This window comes from Buteo buteo, chromosome 11, assembly GCF_964188355.1.
Source record: "Buteo buteo chromosome 11, bButBut1.hap1.1, whole genome shotgun sequence".
In the NCBI taxonomy this organism is placed as follows: domain Eukaryota; kingdom Metazoa; phylum Chordata; class Aves; order Accipitriformes; family Accipitridae; genus Buteo; species Buteo buteo.
The window spans coordinates 22374449-22395027 of record NC_134181.1 but is presented as its reverse complement, the minus strand read 5'-3'; the positions used below and the strand labels follow the sequence as shown (position 1 = coordinate 22395027).

The 20579-nt window shown below is 41.4% G+C and overlaps 1 protein-coding gene across 14 annotated transcripts in view; it reads right to left on the bottom strand.

The window, feature by feature from the left end:
- The window catches only part of CNOT1 (CCR4-NOT transcription complex subunit 1), a 59640-nt gene extending 39296 nt beyond the window's left edge, over positions 1 to 20344 (bottom strand). For 11 of the 14 annotated variants that reach the window (XM_075040423.1, XM_075040429.1, XM_075040424.1 and 8 more), the window contains exons 1-12: positions 20175 to 20343; positions 13638 to 13914; positions 9297 to 9404; positions 8502 to 8600; positions 7870 to 7938; positions 7716 to 7770; positions 7079 to 7282; positions 5485 to 5653; positions 3327 to 3453; positions 2923 to 3033; positions 1558 to 1728; positions 886 to 1013 (exon numbers count right to left, since the gene is read on the bottom strand). In XM_075040423.1, the coding sequence (XP_074896524.1) occupies positions 886 to 1013; positions 1558 to 1728; positions 2923 to 3033; positions 3327 to 3453; positions 5485 to 5653; positions 7079 to 7282; positions 7716 to 7770; positions 7870 to 7938; positions 8502 to 8600; positions 9297 to 9404; positions 13638 to 13739 (1343 nt within the window). In that variant the 5' untranslated portion in view covers positions 13740 to 13914; positions 20175 to 20343. Of the gene's footprint in view, positions 1 to 885; positions 1014 to 1557; positions 1729 to 2922; positions 3034 to 3326; positions 3454 to 5484; positions 5654 to 7078; positions 7283 to 7715; positions 7771 to 7869; positions 7939 to 8501; positions 8601 to 9296; positions 9405 to 13637; positions 13915 to 20174 lie in introns of all 14 variants that reach the window. The other 3 variants (XR_012652232.1, XM_075040434.1, XM_075040435.1) reach the window with 1 other exon arrangement.
- Between the last annotated feature and the right edge of the window lie 235 nt (positions 20345 to 20579).

Here is a 20579-nt window from a genome sequence, read left to right as displayed (position 1 = left end):
CATGCAATTAACCTACAAAGCCATTCTTAACAATGAAAAATACACCCTCCCTCCTTTTTTTTTTTTTTTTTAAACAAACCAATTTAAGACCTTAAGAGCTTCTGATTCTGTTAGGGAGAAGGGAGAATTGAAAGCTGATGTTGAAAAAATTCAGCTTGAGGTAGGTCACTTGGATAATTTAATTTGAAATGTACTTCCAAAAATGGAATACACTTTTTTAAACACCTTCAAGTCCCCACCTGTGAAACTTAGTGAAGATATTCTACTGTTTTTTGTCTGCTTTACCAACAAGTAATAATTGCCACCTTCCCCACTTTACCCACATTCCCCATCCTGCAATTCCCTATTTTGGGCCATACAATGGAAAGAGAAGCAAGTATCTTCACTGAAATCAGCTACACAACTATATCAAAAGAAGGTCTGTAAAGGTCAGCTCAGAAAAGTCACACTAGTTAGCTTTATGCAATAACTCAGCAATAGCTATGTAAATTTACTATTTAAATCCCAGGACCTCTTTCATACAAGTAGAGCAAGTTTCTCTAATGTCATCCTGGGAAAGATAGATTTAAATTCACACCTCCCCTATACCCTCCTCTCAGCTCACAGTATCTGCCAAAACACATCAGCAGAAATTCTCCAGACAACCAGAAGACTCCAGTCAAAGCAAGAACTGGCAGTACGTTTTCAGATGTTATGGAAATATAGGAAGTTCTGATACTATCAGAACTTTCACAGATCAAACACAGGACAAATACTAATGGCTGATCTATTGGGATGTACACACAACTACAAATAAATCTGGTTGTATTAAGATAAAGCCACATTTGAGCAGACAAGTAATCTTACTCTAACTCTAGGTATGAAAGCAGTTGAGAGGAGGTTTACCATGTAGCAATTTCTCGATTGTCATCCTCTGGTGGTGCTTTCAGGATGTCTGTGGCAACAGTATGACAAGGGTAGTCAGCAAAACAGAAGATTTCAGGGTTTATGAGGGAATGTTGAATAAAGGAGAGCTGGAATAAGAGACATGAAAAATAGTTTAGATATTTAAAGTTTCAGGTGCCTTCCACTTTATCAACTGCCACATTTCTGAGAACAATGCAAATCAACAAAGCAGTAGAGATAAGCCAAGATTTACTATCTATTTGTTTTACATAAGACTGAAACTCACACTTCTCCCAGGATTTCTGAAAGTGACAGAGGTGCACTGACTGTACTTGTTTGCACAAAGTCCTTTTGTGTAACCAGGTAAGGACCTCAGAGCACAGCCATGCAGCAACAGTTCTATGCTCAACTGTATTACCCATCAGAACTCTGCTAAAAGCAAAGGTGTCGTCACAAATGTATAGCAAGTGACCATCTCCTCCCAAACAACGCAGACACTGTTCAATTAATAGACTGTACTTCAGTAACATACCTGAGGCCTATGCCTTACAAGCCAAGTTCTCAAATGTGGCTTGTCTAAAAATTCACATTACAAATCCACATTTCCCATTCAAGAAATTTAGGAACTTCACAAGTGTTGTACACATACAGCAGAAACATTGGTAAGCCCACCTGGCCCTCTGCATGCTTCCAAGGTCTGTATATGGCATTAACTGGAAAAACTTCCATGCCCAGCCCTCTCTGGATGCCAAACACTACAATATGCAGGCCCTTGCTGTCACGAATCTGAAATCCCGGATGGTCCAATTCATAGGTTACTACTTTGAAGTCCAGGCTAGGATTCTGCAACCAGAAAAACAAGAGAGTAGTCAGCCTCAAACATCAAAATCTTCAGTACTGTCTTGTAAGAACCCCTCTTCATCAGTATTTTATCCATCTTAAAATCCACTCAACTTTTACTTGAAAGCAAGGTTTTTGTTTTAAAAAGAATAGGATTTAGACAGTTGTGAGAACTTGAAAGTTAATGTTTGAACCTAGCCTGTGAGACTGCACTTCTCCCAGTACTACCAACAGTAGCTGTCTATCCTTCCAAACATTTCATTAACAAGTCTACAAAAAAAAACACAACAAAAAAACCCCAAGCACATAGCTCCCTTCTTAACATGCTAACTCATTCCTTTTGTAGGCTTCCATATGCCCTCCAATAAAAGGCAGAAGGGTCTAGATCCGCTGGCAAGCAGAGCATGCTTTTCCTTTTGAAGAATGTACACTGCAAGTACTTGCAAAGTACCTATTAGATTTTCAGCAATAGTGTGAAACCATAAGGATGAGGGAACTTGGAGGGAACTATGGCCATTATGGAATGTGGACCACTCCTTTCAGAGATGGGTGAGCACCAAAGACAAAGCTAATTTTATGTTCCAAGGTTTCAAAAAACAAAACAGTGACTCCTGCATAGATTAGAGGGAACATACAGGGGAAAAAAAAAAATCACCCAATATAAGGTAAGCAAAGGAAATGGTACTCATGTTTCACTGAGCTAATTACAAAAATTGCTGCTTATAAAGTGGTGGAAAAACTTTCCTATTTCTGAAGCATCACCATACACAAGAAGCATTTAGAGTTTTGGAATAAGTAGCTACAAAAATATTTTGTTTCATTTTCATCACTAATGCCTACAGCGAGAAGCTTTTCAAAACAAGGTGCCTGACACACAAAACTTTCCACTGTCAGAAATAAGTTCAAACACAAAACCCCTCAGAGAACACATGCTAGAGTACACAGGAGCGGTGTGGAATAAATCTCAAGTTGCACCCAAGCAAGCCATTCAGGCAGCTTTTATTTTGCACAATTCCTCAAAATATTCTTGTTCGTGAGGAAAAAAATACCTATCATGTAAGTACAGCAGCATAATTACCTTAATGAGATTCAAAGCCATTCATGCTGCTAGGAGCTTAAAAAACTTTATATTCACACTGAGATATGCCCCTCTTTCAGATATTCTGCATAAAAGACCAAGATGCTCACAAAACTTACCAGCTCTTTAAGAACATCAATTAAGACCTCCACATTCCAGGTATGGGCTTGTGCTCCATCACTTTTATCCTTCCCGTCACTCCAAATCCCACTGCCAGGAGCCGAAATAGACTGCAAGTTAAATACACTCAATCAAATACTAGTTAAAAATAAAGCAGTCTCAAAAGCCACTAGCTACAGAACTGCCTGCACTATGAAGGTAAGAAGTTCAGACCAATAACAACACCAGTTGCAGACTTCTGAGCATCTTTCAAGAACATATTATAGACATTTACAGCAGAACAGTTAGAAGTGTAAGTCTTGAATAATAAAAGTAATTCTTAAATTACTAGAGGCTAGCATTTGAACTCCTCATTTTCTGCTGATTAAAATATATATCATCTCCACCCCAGCAGGCCACTCACTTGTAATGGAATACCATCCGTCAACCCCGAATGAGTTCGAGCCATCATCCCCAAAACCCTGGCAACCTGGGCAGCCGTGACTTCCCGAACACCAAACTGCATGATTATGTTGCGACATTCTTCAACACTAAGATGCAACAAAACAGAGAGATCTTAACACAAAAGCAGGTTTCACTGTGGCACAACATAAGACAGACCAAAACAAGACCTGTGAGTACAGCTGGGACAGCACATGGATTGTTGGGAGAAACAAACTGCAGACTGTAAAATATGACCATTCACTCAACTTCAGTTATGTTAGCCAAATAATCCCACAACAAAATTCTAGGACAAGCAAGAAAAGAAATTCAGTAGAAAGTTTCCATGAAACATGCTGTGCCATGTATTCAGTACAAAGCTACATCTACTTAAGTGACAGTGAGAGATGTTTCACAGGCTATGCTCTGTCAAAGTAAAAACACTGGGTAGGTTTAGCACTGTTTTCTGTTAAAAGCACTTCCGTGTATTGACCTGTGATACAGAGCTTCAAACACTGAAGTTTTCTGCTAGCTAAAGTGAAACAATAGCTTTGAGAAAGCACATTTCAAAATGATGACGTGCAATGTTCAAAAGGTAAGCTGTGAAAGTATGCCTTTTAGCCTGATGCAAGCCATGGCGTCTCTGATCAGAGGTCACTAGCAAAAACCTTCAAGGAGCTAAAAGAGCAAAAAATGAGTAGATGTTTAAGTTTCAATTTTAGAACCGAAGGCCTCTTGTGCAATTTTTGTTTCACTTCACGAACACTTCATAATTAGGACAAAAAGATTTACACAGCATCAGTATAGATATAAACAATCTTTTATTAACAGGCACATGTTAAGAAAAGAAATAATTTTCAATATCTTCCCACTCTTATATTGTGTGTTTCCTTACATCACTGTTTAAACAGAAACTTACATTAGTATCTTTGAGATTCAATCACCTCCCCTAAGCAGTCAATAGCCTTTCTTTTAAAATACAGAATAATTTACTTCTCTTAGCTTATGCTTCTTAATGACTCTTCCTTTAGGTTCATACTGAGGGCTAAGACTAAGGCCCCTTTCAAAACCAGCCACACACTTGCAGACTCCTGGTATCATCACCAGTATTAGAGTATTACCCTAAATCCTTGAGAACTGCATGCAAAAACTGAGCTGGATTTGTGCAGATAGCAGATATACAGCAGGAAATAAACCTTTAATATATACAAGTTAACTCTTCAACAGACAGCTTTGGACTGAAGTCTACCTTCTCCTTCTACTCTTCTAGAACTATTCCAATTCACACGTCTATATAAACAAACAGCCCACGTAATGCAATACTTGTGCTAGGTGCTATAACCTGTTTACACCACTCCTGCAAACCCACACAGCTCTATGGATGACGGCCCATTTCACACAGCTCCAGCAAGTCATGTTAACAGAGCTGCCCATCTATATTTCAGACTAGGGGCAGAGAACAAGAATATGGAACACTATTGAAGATGTGGGTAATGTATGTCTACGAATATACACACAAACCCAGGGCAAGTTTAAGACAGCTGTATTTTTACCAAAATAAGCCTAAGCAGGCAACAACTGATGCAGCTGTCAAGATACTCTAGCAATTCACCATCATAATTACATTCTACAGCTACAAATAATCTCAATCATACTGTGTACCACACTGATCAAAACCCAATACAAACAGAAAGCTGCTGCTGGTCAACTCTCGAAGTGAGACTACCACCTTCAGTTCTTCTGTAATCTATTTCATGTGGACAGTGAGCTAACAGGAGTCCATGACAAAGGGAAAGTTTTTCCAAAGATTAGTAGGAATTAGTTGGAATTTACACCTATCTAGCCACTCTGTTTCTACTTAAAAAAAAGAATGATGGTCAAATTCTTATAAAACCTTCACACGGAATTTGAATACCTTTATCTAGCACTGCTTACCATGACAAAATCCTACACAGTCTCAGACATGCTATACACATTAGAAGAAAGCAAAATATTAAACAGAAATCAAAACAAATGACCTCATAATACTTAATAAGGTTCTAGTTATTCTAGTACTTTAAGTGTTCTTTACCTTTTGCCTCAAGAAACAAGAAAAAACCACCACCACCCAAGACACTTGAAAATCACATTTTCCTACAAACCTTGTGCAAAAGCCATAGCCAACTTCTTGCATGAAATCTGCCAGAGAACTCTCCATCATGGTTTTGGCTATCCCTCCAGAATCAGGCAGGATCCTGTCCATTAGAATGTCCCGTTTTTCAGGGTATAGAAGTGGTGCAAGCACCACAGGGCAACGCTCCTGAGGAAAATCTAAAGGCAAGAGTAACAAAAAAAGTGTCAAAAAAACCCAGAACACCAGCTACATGCAAGTGACTATTCAAAATAACTTGACTGCTGTGCTAGAGCTTCCCTGCCGCTGAAGAAATCAAGAGTGCACTCATGCAGCATCCCTCCATCTCACCTGCCATTTCTCTATTGGCACTTAAATATTCCTAGAGAACAAGAATATAGAACAGACTAGGTTCATACAGGTTCACTGCAGCTGCCCAGGACGGCTAGTGGCTGCGCTGGTGGTAAGTTTAGAACTAGATTGTCACTAACAGCAGTCATCCAAAAAAAGCACAGAGCAGGAAACAATACAGCAGTACAGCAAAAGCCTCTCCTCCAACTCAGGAAGTATTAGGAAACAAAGGATCTGCTATTGAGTCTAAGAAGTCTAGCAAATCTAAACCCAGCACTTGGGCCTAGAAAGAGAGAATACTCCCTTCTTCCTTCCAGGGAAGCAAAGTTTGAGAGACACAGCAATAAGATTATCAGATGTATGGATGGGAGTTCCCCTCACAGTGGAAAGCAGCAGACACCTTATGGGTGGGCCTTCCTGAGACAGCATTATCTTTATCATGATGCATAATGTCTCCATACCCTTCAGGCCCATTCAGAGAAGAGTTCCCAATTCCCCAAGCAAAGTGAGGGGAATTACTTTAATGAAGATTAGTGTATTAGCTTCTGTAAGAAAGACATTATACTTAAATAGAACAAATGTTTTACTCTTGTATAAAGGGTGCCTTCCTCTAGGTCTGTGCAGCACCAAAAAGTGGGTGGAGTTAAATTCAGTTAGTTTGTGAAGTCCAAATCCTCCTTATTCTGATGGGTTGACAGCAAACACTATTTTTTTGGAAAGGAAGAGACTACCATATTGATAACATCCCCTGCCATCACACAACGACTGTGGTAGCTTCCAGGAAATGAATCAGAGTTTTATTCAAAAGCACCTCTCTTGCTGTGCTAGTGTTTCCTTGTAGATCTGCACCCAATATAAAAAACCCAGTGCTTAAAATCCACCTGTTTGAAATGGTAATGTATGTTCCTTCCACTGTAAGGAATTCAAATTTTTCAACTACAGTGCACCGAGTTGCTTCAGTTAAATCCACAAATACCATCCCACACCAGCAAGCGAACAGACTTCAATATCCCCTACTTAATGTTTATTTATCACAACTTTTCAAAAAAGCCAAACATGAGACCACATTACTGCTTATTCAGAGAAAAACAGTACATTATGGCCCAATGCCAGAACAGTGGTATTTTTCTGTCAGTTTATAGTTATGAAAATTTACCGAGTTACACCTCACCAAGCTCCCCACCATTACAGCAGCAGCCTGCACTGACAGTAAGTTACAAAAATCCTGTTTGAAAGTTTGCATTTTTGTCAGGCTTCCTGAACACAACACTTACCTCTACGTAATGTTTTGAGGAAAGCGTCAATCTGTTCCTGTCCTACCCCAAAGGCTCCCTTCTGCCCAAAAAGGAGATGGGAGAGGAGAAGGTGCAGGACCTCTATTGCAATATCTTGGAAGCCACCTTCTTGATTTCCACTGACGTCCGCGTCAATGTAAGAGCGCAAAAGATCCGGGAGTTTCTGTTTTATAAACTGGGCAGCTTTTGAAAACAAAAAAGGCTAGAGTCAAAACCTGAAATTTTTAATATGAAGACTCTTTCTAGCTAGGTACCCTTCTCTTAATCTGAGTTTACCACAAGATGCAACAATTCAGATTTAAATAGAAGTCTCATAATCCATGCCTCAGAACTCAAATATTAATGAACAACTAAAAGGTATGATATGACAGCACCTCAATTTGATTCATTAGCTAGCAAGTCATTCATGGAAGGGACATCCAACTTCATATAAGACAAGGTGACTGTGCTATCTATTGCCCCTCTCAAAATGGTGTTACAACTTCAATGGCACCACTAATCACAAGGTCTTGCATTACTCGGGTCACACAGGCACACATCTATCCATCTAGAAAGCCCACTGCTTAACAAGCAAAAAACGGTGTCTCTGCTGCAGTACTTTGAAAGCTTCACTTACCAAAACCTCGTAGATCTGAGCTGAAAGAGTTCAGTAAAGCGAGACCAAAAATCACCTACAAACAAGAACAAACATCGTTGTAAGGCGACATCAACCTTTCTAACAAGCTTAGCCAAAAAACATTAAAATATTTTCAAAATAAGTGTTCACCTACCTCTTGAACTTTACTTAATTTGATGACTTTACTCAATTGGGCAAATAAATGGGGTGAAGGCTTCAGACTCTGAAACAGGTAAGAAGAGTTAAATGGAAGTTGTTACATGATTAGTCTCATTCATAATGTGGCAGGCTACCTAGAGTCCATTTGCAGGTCTGGAATATTAGTAACTATAGTGTTGTAGGTTAACACAAAGCTTATATGGCTAAACAAACAACTTTGGAACTATTTTTTGATACATCTGAACTAAAAGTTTCTTCCACATATCCCACTCTTTCACTATTGAGCTACTATCATGGTTTTCATGTTGAAAGAAACAGGAGAACTGATGATTTATTTTGGTTCTGGCTGCCACAAACAAGCCATAAAGTACTAACATTAGATTAAGCTTTAAAATTAGTTTGCAGTCAGAGTGATTGAATAACTTGCTCAGTTTAACAAAAAAAAAAAAAACAACAAACCAACAACCCCAACTTCTGGGCAAGCTCAATTTTTGAAGACTTCAGTACAACCAATCTTTGCCATGAAAAAAAAAACAGGAAAAAACACAAGGGAAAACTAGCTGGTTTCCTACAGACCAATTCACTGCAGTTTCTGACACTGGGATCACCTTCAAAAAGCACACAAACCTTCTGATAGTGCAACGGATTGTCAATGGCGTAGGACAGCGTCGAGATAAAGTTTGGTTTTGTAATCAGCGACGCACACTCTTGGATCAGAAATTGAGTCTGAAAAGAACAAGGTAACTTGAACAGTCATATTGTTTTCTAACAGGACAATAACACAAAACTTCTGTCCACCCCGTGCAGCAAAACTAAACAAAGATAAGGTGCGTAAGTCTTGTAAGTGCCCAAATTCTCATTAACATTAGCTAGTTTATTTTCATTCAAGTTTTCTTCAAGTTTAGCTTTTTTTTTTCCTAAGGCTGAGAAAGTGATGAAACATTCTCCACCATATATGCAACATTTCATTTTCTGTAAGCATCCTCACACATTGCAATAGACAATCTAAGAATATTTGATTCCTGTTTATGACCTAGAAAGTCTGTGGCAAAACTGCTTAAGGATGAAAACACTCCTGAGAAGAGATACAGCCAGCACCAAAGGTGCCAGTTAGTGGATTTGGACAAAGTTTTAAATGACAAAGAAAGGCTTTCAAAATAGAGCACTGCATGTGGTACAAAAGCAATTGTACTGAGGCTATCCATTTTTCCAGATCAAGTGATTTTAAGAGTCAGATATCAACAATTTGTTGTTTTCTGACTTGAGGACTGGCAAAAGGTGCTTGCAATTGAAAGGCCACATGCCAAAAGTTTGCTTGAAGCTACTGACTCTAGCCTGCCTTTGTGCTTAGAATGGATCAAATTCTATTGCAGATTTTTAACAACCAAAACTAATAAGCAGATGCCTCAGTGCAAACTGTACCTGATGAAAATCTTTGCCACTGCTTTTACCATCGCCACTGAAATCCACGTGCGAGAATAGACAGCGTAATAAATGCCTGTCTGCCTCGGGACCGTGCCTATTCACAATCTGGAAAAAAAAAAAACCAAAAATCAACTTGGCAGCAAACAGTCATTACAGAGCAAGATCTGGGTCTAGAACCATGGATAGAGCTGCACTTCTAGTGGTTAAGTCACCTACAGTTGTAACAAAACTGCTAAGAATGTTCTTTTTTAATCAGTAACCTAGAAACCAAGTCATTAACCCTATTTGCAAATGAAAAGTATAAGTGAAGATATAAAGAAAGCATCTAGACAAGTCATTGACACAAGCGCCATGCATTTCGTGGGTAGTATCCCTAAAAAGCTAAGTAAAAAGGGGTTTTCAAGTCACCTGGAGGATGATTTCAAGCTTCTCTACCACCAAAGCAGCCCACAATCCACACAGTGCCATGGCCTCACTTTTCCCCACACCTACAGTGCCTAACTCTGCAAGAGTACAGCCTTGGGACAGCATGTGCCTCTGCACTATGCCTATGTAGCTGGAATTTATCCCAGAGACAAGCCATCATACAGTATCTTCACGGATCTTGCAGGCAGGTTCTACATCATCTCCTAGTCATGACTGACTTGACTGCCTTGGTCTTTTAAGGGACATAAGGGAATACTACAAAGGAAGTGTTTCCTGCCATTTACAGAAAAAAGTTCATCCCAAACTTGCTCATTAGCAAGCTTTAAAAATCAAATATCATATGCTAAAGAACACCTGCAGCTGAGACCTTTTACCAAGTCTTTCCGCTGTCATTAGAGCTCATTCAATTGAATTCTATACCTCAGTCATGAATAGGTGATCTGCAGTTGTTAATTGGCAACACCCATCACACATCACTAAATCTTAACAACAATATTACATTTTTGTTAGCATTCCCTATCATTTGCCTCAAGTTTAACTCTTGGCTACAGACCAGCTCATCAGCTTGTTCTTTGAAGTACCTTCAGGTTGTTTCAGTGCTTATTCATTTCTTTAAACCTCATCTAACTGGACAGCATTACTTGTTTTTAATAAAATCCATACTGCCAGAAATTTGAAGTCACTTAATCACCAGTAGCTTGCCTCTTTTGTCCAAATAGTAGCAGCTAACATCAAATCCAACCTTCACCTATTGGCAACATTTTTGCCATTGTCTCCCCCTTCCTAGCTGCAGGACAGACACAACACATGCCAGTACAAACCAGCAGCTCTGTCTACACTTTGCCTCCACCAAGCCCTCCACCACCCCCATCATAAATATCCTTCTTTGCCGGCAGTTTCTTTGTGCAAAAAGACAAACGGCATTGCTTTAGGCTGTGTCCGCTCCAGCTCTGCTGTTTGATTGTTCTCATCTCAATTCTTCTACCATTATATGACACTATGCTTCCCTTTCCCTCACAGCCTGCTTATTCCAGTGGCTGTGAAGTTTTGTTCTGCTGGAAAGAAACATCTGAGTCAGATATAGCTCTGCCTCTTGGCCAGAGGCTAGAATATATGTGCTCATGGTGTGTCAGTCCAGAGTAAATTGCCCACTCCAGTTATGTTGACAGCACTGTCTTTGAAGGCAGCCATCCCCCACGATTAGGTAGGAAGATGCTCAGATCAGTGCAAAAGGCAGCAAAACTGAATTGACAGCAAGTTCTACTAGTGAGCTCAGGCTTCAGAAAAGAGGCAATTTGTTTGGTCAATCCCAATTAAATACATAGATTTAGATATGGTAACAAGACTGGCATGAAGCTGGATCAATCTCCTAGTGAACTATTTGGTGCTCTGACCAAGATGAACTCAACAAAACAGATGCAGAAGAAACCTATACATACTAAAGCCATCAGCACAATTTTGCTGCATCAGAACTAGATTGCTTCCTTGCTTAGAAGCAACTTCAGAAGGTTAATAACTTGAAAGTCTAACATATGGGGCAGGAGGGAAGAGTGACCACTGGAAGCGCATTGTAGCATCTTTCAACTCTAATTAACTCTAGCTTTTCCAGGAAACAGGGAATGAGAATTGCTAGTTTTCCTGTAGAAAGAGCTGAAAGAAACCATATTGGCAGCCGCCTTGCACATTTACAAGACAGTGTACCCAATCATAAAATAATCTGTGAAGACTTATTTTATTTTTTTTTTACACCATGAGGGTGACCAAGCATTGCCACAGGCTGCCCAGAGAGGTTGCAGAGTCTCCATCCATGGAGGTACTCAAAAGCTGCCTGGAGATACTCCTGGGCAGCTGGCTCTAGGTGACCCTGTTTGAGCAGGAGGTTAGAGCAGATGACCTCCAGAGGTCCCTCCCAACCTCAACTAGTTTGTGATTCAGGATAAAGTTTGAGCCACCCATATTTGGATTTATCATACAGAGACAAGTTGGATTTTGTTTAGGGAAACACAGGGTTAGATCAAAAATAACTCTTACTTTTCTAGATCCAGAAAGTTTTGCTTTCCTAGATGAATCTGTCCAAAAGCCCTTCCCCCCTCTCAAACCAGGCTTTCCTTACCACTACTTCAGGGAAAGGAGACCACAAAAAAATCATTTCAGAGGAAGCCATTCTTTAGAATTTGTCTCTCTGGCAAATGCATAAGAGTTTTGCCTTTTTTTTTTTTTAACCACACATTCTATTTTTTAAAGCAGTCTTAAGCATCACCTTGTTAAATGACTACAGAAAGCATGTTTAATCAGAAATTAGTTGCTCAATCTTTACCACAGCTATGCTTGTTAGTGATATATTTAAATGCAAGTGTCATTTTGGTCAGTTGTGACAAGAACAACTCCCAAGTATGGTTTTCCACATATTCTGTATGCTTAGATATAAGCTTTGTAAAATTGAGTGAATTATGCCAAAAGTTTACACCAAGCAGCATACTGTGAGGCAAAAAGCGTTGAAGTATGCACATACAATCTAAGCAAAAATTGTACTAGCAACTACAGAAGTAAAGTAATACCAGGAATTTAAAAAAAAAAAAAAAAGACAAGGGATCATGGAGGTTTTAGGAATTTAGTGTTGAAATCCTAAATCTGCCTTATAACCAAACATACAAGAAACAGCCACTTCTGCAAACCAGTTTCCAGTCTCTCACCACAGTGAGTCTAAGAGGCTTGCCGTGAAGGATAAGGAACAATCTGTCCCCGTTTTAGAGATCTACATTCCAAGTGAATGGCAGATCAACCATATCTTCTCCCAAATCAAAGAAACATTTATTATCCTTTACAGAAGTGTTCATGACAGATCTGCAAGTCATGCCTCAGTCACTCCTTGCTGCAAAAATCATCTGTTGAAACCAACAGTGATCAAAAGGACAGCGTGATCTCAGATGAGCGTCTTGCAAGTACTGAACTTGCAAAAACATGGAAACTTTACAAAAGTTAAAAGAGATGTATTCCATCTCCATGGCTTACGAGATCATTTTAAGCAGTGAATGTTGCTGAAATCACCCCCTCCCACCTCAATATAAGTAATGAATGCACTTTTAAAGAAGTCAGCTGTTAACAAAAATTCACTCTGCTTAAGCCCTCAGGCCTCCTAATCTGATTCAAATCACTGCAGGACTGCACTAGTGTAAGAAAAAAAAAAATTAACTGGCCCAGCTGTCTGCTGGGAACTGAACTAAACCAGTTTCTAAAACTGGCTCAGTAACAATCACTTCCTCCTAAGCACTCCCCTGCAGATGATGCTTTTCAGTCCATCCTGCTAGTCAGAGCTATTTTTAAAAGGGTTAGTTAAACCAGAATTTTTGTTCAGGTCTTAGATATATGGGGTTCAATCTGCAGTTACTCTGCCTGCCTTCTGAAAATCCAGGGCCAAGAAAGTCAGCTTGGCTCCACTGTCAAGCCATGCTTCATTGAATGAGATGAGGAGCAAAAAACTTCCATCAGAGGTAAGTGAAAGCATTCAGATGTAAGTAACCACATACTTGTGCTTTCAGTACAAACAGTAAATTTGTATGTTTTCCTCCCTCTCTCAGTCAGTGTTCTATGGAATGTCCAAAAGTTGAAAGATTTAACCTGAAAGAGTTAGGAAAGCTTTGCATCACGGTCCAAGAGCAGCAGCTAATCCTAATATTCAACTACAAAGTTAATACTGGTCCCAGCTCTGAGCTGCTGTATTCATGACCTGATAGATGAAACCAACAGGAACATCAGAGACACGAGCTGCAATTCTCAACACCGTAGAAAAGAGTACACAGTAACACACACAAGAGCACCACAGAGTACAATTCAAACGAGAAGAGAAACTCCATTTGACACTCCCATTTTTTCTTTCTAAAATTTCTTTTGTAGCATCATTAGTCTACTTACATGCTGTATTTCCTGCTGGCTGGCTCGGTAGTTTTTCTTGGTTAAATTGTCCACCAGGTAGCTGATTTGAGACAAGGCCAGCGAGAGCGAGTCAAGATTCATTGCTGGTTGGGGCGGAAGCAGGCGGCCGAGCCCGGCGCAAAATCACCATTATTCCCCTTTAGTCACCTCAGAGACAGGTTAATTTTTTTTCCCCCAATTAGCCTGTATCTGGTTCTGTGTTACTTTCCTCAGCTTTTCTTTCTCAGTTGTCTTCCTCTGTTCTGAAACATGGCACCTGAAAGAGAGTATTACATGAGATTTAAGTTCTGTAGCAACTTCACAGCTATGTTCTAGGCATTGCTGTTAACTTGCTATGGAACACTAGCAATTAATTTAAAATAACCTTTTGGGGTTTGGTTTCTTCTTTTGATTTTAAGAAAAATCTTTAAGTTTAAATAGTCTTAAAAACAGTTAGTGATTTCTCTGTGTTTTCTACTCCCACTAGTACGCTGCAGGGTGGAAAGTTAAATCCTAGAAGAATTCAGCATTACGCCTCAGAGCTTTCTCTCATTTTTTTGCTTCCAAGCTAACTTGGCAAAACAAGAAAAATAAAGTTCAACAAAGAAATTGATAATACAGACATGTTCAATAACTTAACTTACATAAACCATTTGAGATGACTATGATCACAAGGAAAAAGAAGTACTATTAAGTTTTCACAATACAAGGTTAGTTGTTTCCACGCTACCCGACCACATTTATTCATTTCTGCATTTTGCCAGCCTGAAAGAGCTAGCAAACAGCTCAGTCAGAAGAATGACTACCCTTTCAGTACTGTGAGAAAGACGAAAACGAGATGCATAATGAATTAGATACCACACAGCAACAATCAGAGGTCAGAATCATTCAAAGCATCAATCACAAGTTTATAAAAAAAAAGTGCTTTTTAACCATCTCTGCAATATTTTGCCTCACTACCATCAAAGCAGTATTGCACTCAACTGTACACACCAAAACAAGCAATTGTGAATGAGCAACACACACAAAGAGCTGCAATAAACTAACCCTAACATTTGGCTTATACTGAAACAGCTTTCCAGTGAGCTACAACAGCAGAGCTTGCCAGCTTAATAAATTTCTATGACAACACAAAACTTGGCACTTGACACCTCATCTGTTAAATCACTGATTGCCAATGTGATAAAATTGCATCCCAAAGCAAGTCCTGCATAACCAACCGTCTGAGGAGTCTCAAAGGAAGCCATAAGCTGCTCTGAGAAGCAGCACTGTAATTGATCAGAGGTGGAATCAAGCTGGAGAGTCACTGTTTTGAAGCTCTACTTGACCAAAACACAAAGGTCACTAGGCTTCGTGCCAAGAGGCTGAAGATCCCTTTTTCAGAATAAAAACTATTACTTTACTGTCTTGGCTATATGGCCAAAACCACCAGTACACGATTTCTGCCTCATCACTGAGATGGATCACACAGGTGATGTGTTAACTTGGCATACACAACACTTAGGGCAAATCAGTTCAGAATGCAACCCCTGCAGCAACATGGCTCAACATGTCAGCCATCCTTCTGCAAGAACTGAACAGGAACAGCACCAAGGCAAGCTGAAAAGGCTGGGCTGGGTAGAACTAGAACTCTTCCCCCTCTCTCCCTTTACACAAAGGTTTTCACTCACTCAGAACTACAGCTTATTTAACAGCTGCCTACACTTTATAACATCAGGAACAACAAATCCTATCACAGGCAACGAAGACAATTCTGCTCTTTTGAAAAAGTTTATTAGATTAAATAAAAACATGGGTAAACTATATGCAAGGAAAGTCAAATTACCAATCAACTTCCAGGCTTTCATTATGCCACAGAAAACACTGCTAACTCCTAGAAGCTATATAAGATCCTACTTACGCAAGAAAACCTACATCTCATGAAAAAGAAATTTTCAAGTGGTAATATTGAAAGCATTCTTCAATGACAAGGCAGTCATATATAAAGGCATTACCTTTATATACAGGTTTAAAAGCCCACTGACTGTGAAGCAGCTTTGCAGGAAGGAGGATAGGCACAAAAGTTAATAAGATTTCTCAGTAGCAGAGTACCTGATTTTTTTTTTTTTTTTTTTAATAACTCAATTCTGCTTTTGGAATAATCCAGAAAGTGTCACTGGGCAAGGCAAGTACATGCTTTCCAAGATGTTTTTACTGGCAAGGTTTAACATACTGGACCAATATAAAGCTTCCGAAAAACATTTGTTAAGAATCAAGCAGACAGACCACCACGCCACAGTACTTACACCTACAAAAGCCACCACAAGCAGCTAGCGAGGGGAATCCAGTCCCTATCAAAGCACCAGATTTCAGCAACCAGCCTGAAGAACTCAAGGGCTGGTTGAACTCAGGACTCAAGAACAGGACACAAACCACAACTCCAACTCAGTCATTTTTAAGGCAATAACAGAAGTTTCAGAGTTTGCCTTTCAGGCCCCTAGGAAAAAAACCATATTTCTCTGGGTATTGTTCCTCAGACCAATACAAACACCACAGCAATCACACCTACTCCACGCCAAAAATTAAGCTTTTAGGTACTGGAACTCTTGATTGGGCTCAGACATAAATCTGATCCTCCCCACTGCCACACAATACCCTGCAGAGCACTGACACTGACCATACCACTCCACTATCAGCATCACTGTTGTCTCCCAAGAAAGGCAGGGACTACCATCTCAACATGCTTTAATTGCACAGAAGCACAACAAGCTTTGCCACTTTCTACCTGCAAAATCTGGCAGTGCCACTGGAGAACCCAGGTTGGGGTCAAAATGAGATTTTTCGCTTTCAAGGAAGCAGAACCAAGTGCTTGAGCAGACACCGTAACTCAAGGACAGAACAAAATAGCTGAAGGAAGCAACTTCCTATTTATGTTCTAAATATATGGTTTGCACAGTATGTATCCTAAAACACAGAAAAAACCTGACAGCTCTCACAAACACCAGACTAGCAGCATTTCAAAGGTTTAAATGGTGCAACCTAACTCACAATAGTGTATAAAAATCAGAGTAATTAAGGGAGCCCTGCCCAGAAAGCAGAAGCACACAGGTACCTCTCTGATCATTCAATGCAAGGCTAAAATTCAGTTACTACAGCACTGATTAAGAAAGCTATGAATGCTATGCAAAGCAGGCTTTATTTTTAGATGCATATATTCTTAGTGGGAATGAATCTCCCTATACTGGCCTCAACAATTCAAGAATCTTTCCGTCCATGGGGCAAACTTGCTGTCTTTACAGGTTCAGAAAAGTCAGGCCTCAGCCAGAGAGAGTTTACCAAAAAAATTTAGATTGGCTGACAAAAATTAGCTTAATCCATTACTGTATCATAGGATCTGTAATTGAAAGTAGCTATGAGACACAGGACTCAGGAGCTCTTGCAATATTACCATTTTATGTTGTGCAACACAGCTGATTTTTAAGAGGTAGAAAATGTTTACCAAAAACTACACTGTTACTTAGCCTGCACACTTTCTAAGGAAATCAACAGGCCATCAACAAAACATACAGCATCTATTTCAGTAGATACTGTTCAACAGCAGAGTTCTATTGGGTTAGTAAAACATGAATATAATACAGTTTTAGGCAAGAATCAAAAAATCACCAAGTAGAGAGGGCCAATATGTAACCAGTAGTCAGGTTTGACAAACACACTCTCTACTAACCTGAGGCAGATCACTGGGAGTAACTAAGCCTTCCTGCTGAAGATGACAAACCTGAGATCTTCCACAAATTCAGAAACAGCCTTACAAAGAAAGTAATTTCAAAATTACTTTAAGCTGAACTTTGGATTATTTTTTAGTATTTTGCAGAGGTAACTACTCCCACTGGGTTTCAAGAGCTGTAAAGATTTTAGGCCACATGTACTGCATGTGGAGAATAAAACAGCTCAAGTGACAGAAACTGCAACATGTTTGCTGATCAGGTTCTAAACTCCTATCAAAAGGCATCATATAAAACATGCTAAAAGCACCACTGCTAAACCTGTTCTTCAGAACACAGTCTCTTACCCATTTCTCAAACCCATGCATGAACAGAACACATGGAAGAGCAGCACACTTCTCAGAAGCCCCACATGAAGAGCGCTCCAAGGGGGAAAGGAGGTTTTGAATCATACCATAGGTAAGCTAGATTTCAGGATGTCTATCATTTTGAAATCTACAGAGAGAAAAACCTTGCAGTCTAAGCCACATCAACAGTAAAATAAGCTCCTGATTAATTTAACCAGTTCAAATGTAGGTGTTTACACACAGAAAAGCCAGCTAAACATTCCACGTACTGGAAAACTGCACACAACTCCAGTCAATTGGAAGCCTCGATGCTGATCAGACACAGTAACTTTACAGTTACTACAGACAGCAGCTGAACTAAGCACATACGTTTGTTCCCATACACTACATCCAGTTAAGTTTCAGGTTTGGAATCTACCTCAAATATATCAGGCATGCATCAATCATGACATGTCCACTTCAGGCATTTTCACATCTCAGCTAGGATTGTTTACAAAAAAAATGCCAAGAAACTCTCACTTCCCACTTTCCCTTCAAACACTGTAGGATAAAGTTTCTGTTGGAGGGATGTGAAAGCAATTTAAGGACCTGTTCTCAAAGGCTTTGTGCCGTTTTCCCATCCAGAAAGTGTTTTAGAACAGTTAAATACTGTTTCAAAATGCAAAGGAGAACTGCAGTATTCATATAATAGGGATGGTTTTAGAACAAAAGAGAAATCCGGCTATAATAGTCATGTCCTCAACCATGATTCTTAGTGATAAGAAATCCCAACCTGATTTAGCAATGATCCATCACCGGGACACAAAATATCCCTGACCACTTTTCCTAAGTTATGTTTGCACAGTTGCTATTCCACTTACTCAACTGAACACCAACAGTAGCCATTTCAATATCAGTTAAAATGAATTAAATATCTAGGAGCACTATGCTAGAAAGATGAACAGGATTAGGTATTTCTCTAAAGAGGAGAGACAGGTAGACAGCAAGCTTGCCATGCGTTTGGTCTGGAGACACCAGACCAATAGGATCAACAATTAACAGCAAACTTCAAAGTATAAGGGCAGAAAAAAACAAGACAATAACAAGTGTAGAAAGGGCAAACAAGTCTATTAACAACTACATTTGTTTCCTGTTTATAAGACAGTCACCTCACCTGGACTCATCCTGCCTGTAATTTCAGTCAATGCCAACATAGTTACCTTAGAAACAGGAAACACTTAAGTTGTGTGCACTAAGAATGACTTGTCAGGTGTCATACCTGTTTTGCTACCCACTTAAAAAATGTTCCACTAAGAGCAGATGTCATGCTTCCTTATAACAAGCGGGATTCAGAAACAGTCTAAGCTCACGATGTATCAACAGACTAAGTGTCTGGTTTTATATTTTTTAGTATTATATCACTTCTGTTGTAAATACAGTCCAAACTGTTTGTGGCTTGTTGAAATTAAACTATGACTGCTCACAAGCCTTACTGTATAAAAAGAACACAGTACCACTCCGAGTTAGAGAACTATTGCAAAGGAGCTATTTCTAACAATACCATATCTGTCAAAACAGCCAACTGTTGCTATTTCTAGTTTCAAAATAAGCAAGTCCACTTCACTGGGCAGCATGTTCTTAACTGGAGGACAGCATTGAGAGGCATTTCTTTCAAGCAGTCTGCTGGAAGGTTATGTCACCGGATTATTTACTAGAGCTCATTTTTTTACAGGTTACTTGTTTTCCTCGGCTAAGTCATAACAATGCCGATCTTCTAAAGAGGCCACCGAGTCGAGCTCAGGGGTGGGCCCGCCACCGGCCCCTTCCTCAGTCTCTCAGAGCTCCACCTGTCACCATCAGGGCTACAAAAGCGGACAGGGAAGAGAAACGAGAACAGCTCAAAAGCCGAAGACTTCCGTACCCCCTCGAAACGGTCACCGTCCAGCCTGCCGCCACCGGAGCCTCCCCCCTCCCGCCCCGCAGCGAGAGCCACAAGCAGCAACCCACGGACCTGAAAACACCCGCGGCTCCCGCCTGGAGCCACGACCGGCCCACACCGCCCTAGCCGGGCCGAGCCGAGGCAAAGCCTTTCAAAGTTTGCTCCGCTGCTCCTCCTGTCGATCGGACGCCGGCTGAAGAAACGGGCGGCGGCGAAGAGACGAGGGCCAGGGCGGGGAGCGGCGCAGGCCAAGCCAGGCCAGGCTGCGGGGGCCCCCGCAAGCTGCCCCACACACACCCCGGAAACGGCGGGCAGGCCGGCCGGCCGACCAGGTTCCCTCTACCAGCTCCGCCACCTCCTCCCCCCGCCTCCGCCGGCGCCCGGACCCGCCGCGGCCTACAACGCCGCCCACTACCGCCGCCGCAACCCCCGCCCCGGAGGCTCCGGTGCTCCCACACACACAGACACTGCAGGCCCACCCGCGGGGCGGCCGGGACGCGGGCCGGGGCTGCGCTCGGCACGGCGGGGAGGGGGGCACGGGACGGGAGGACGGGACGGGACAGACACTCACCTCAGGGGGCGTAGCGAGCCGGAGCGAGGCACCGGGCTGGGGCCGCTCGCGCTTTTATCCTCTCGCCTCCGCCGTTTCGCTACAAAATGGCGGACAGGGTCGCGCGCTCACGTCGCGGCCTTTCCCCTCCCCCGTCCCCTCGCGGCACGCCAGCGGGGGGGGGCAGCGGGGGCGCGGGTGGGCGGGGCGCCCGCCGAGCCTCCCGCCCCCTTGGCCTGGGGCTCCCCCAATCAGGGCGTAGGGCCGCCCGCGACCTGCCCAATCAGCGCGGCGCGACCTCTGGGGCGGACGTTGTGCCGTCCTCCCCCCCACCCTCGCCCGGCCCTCCGCGCGGAGCCAGCGCCGCGCGTCCATTGGCCGAGAGCGGCCGGAGTCTTTCCTACCGTTCTGACCAATCAGCGCTGG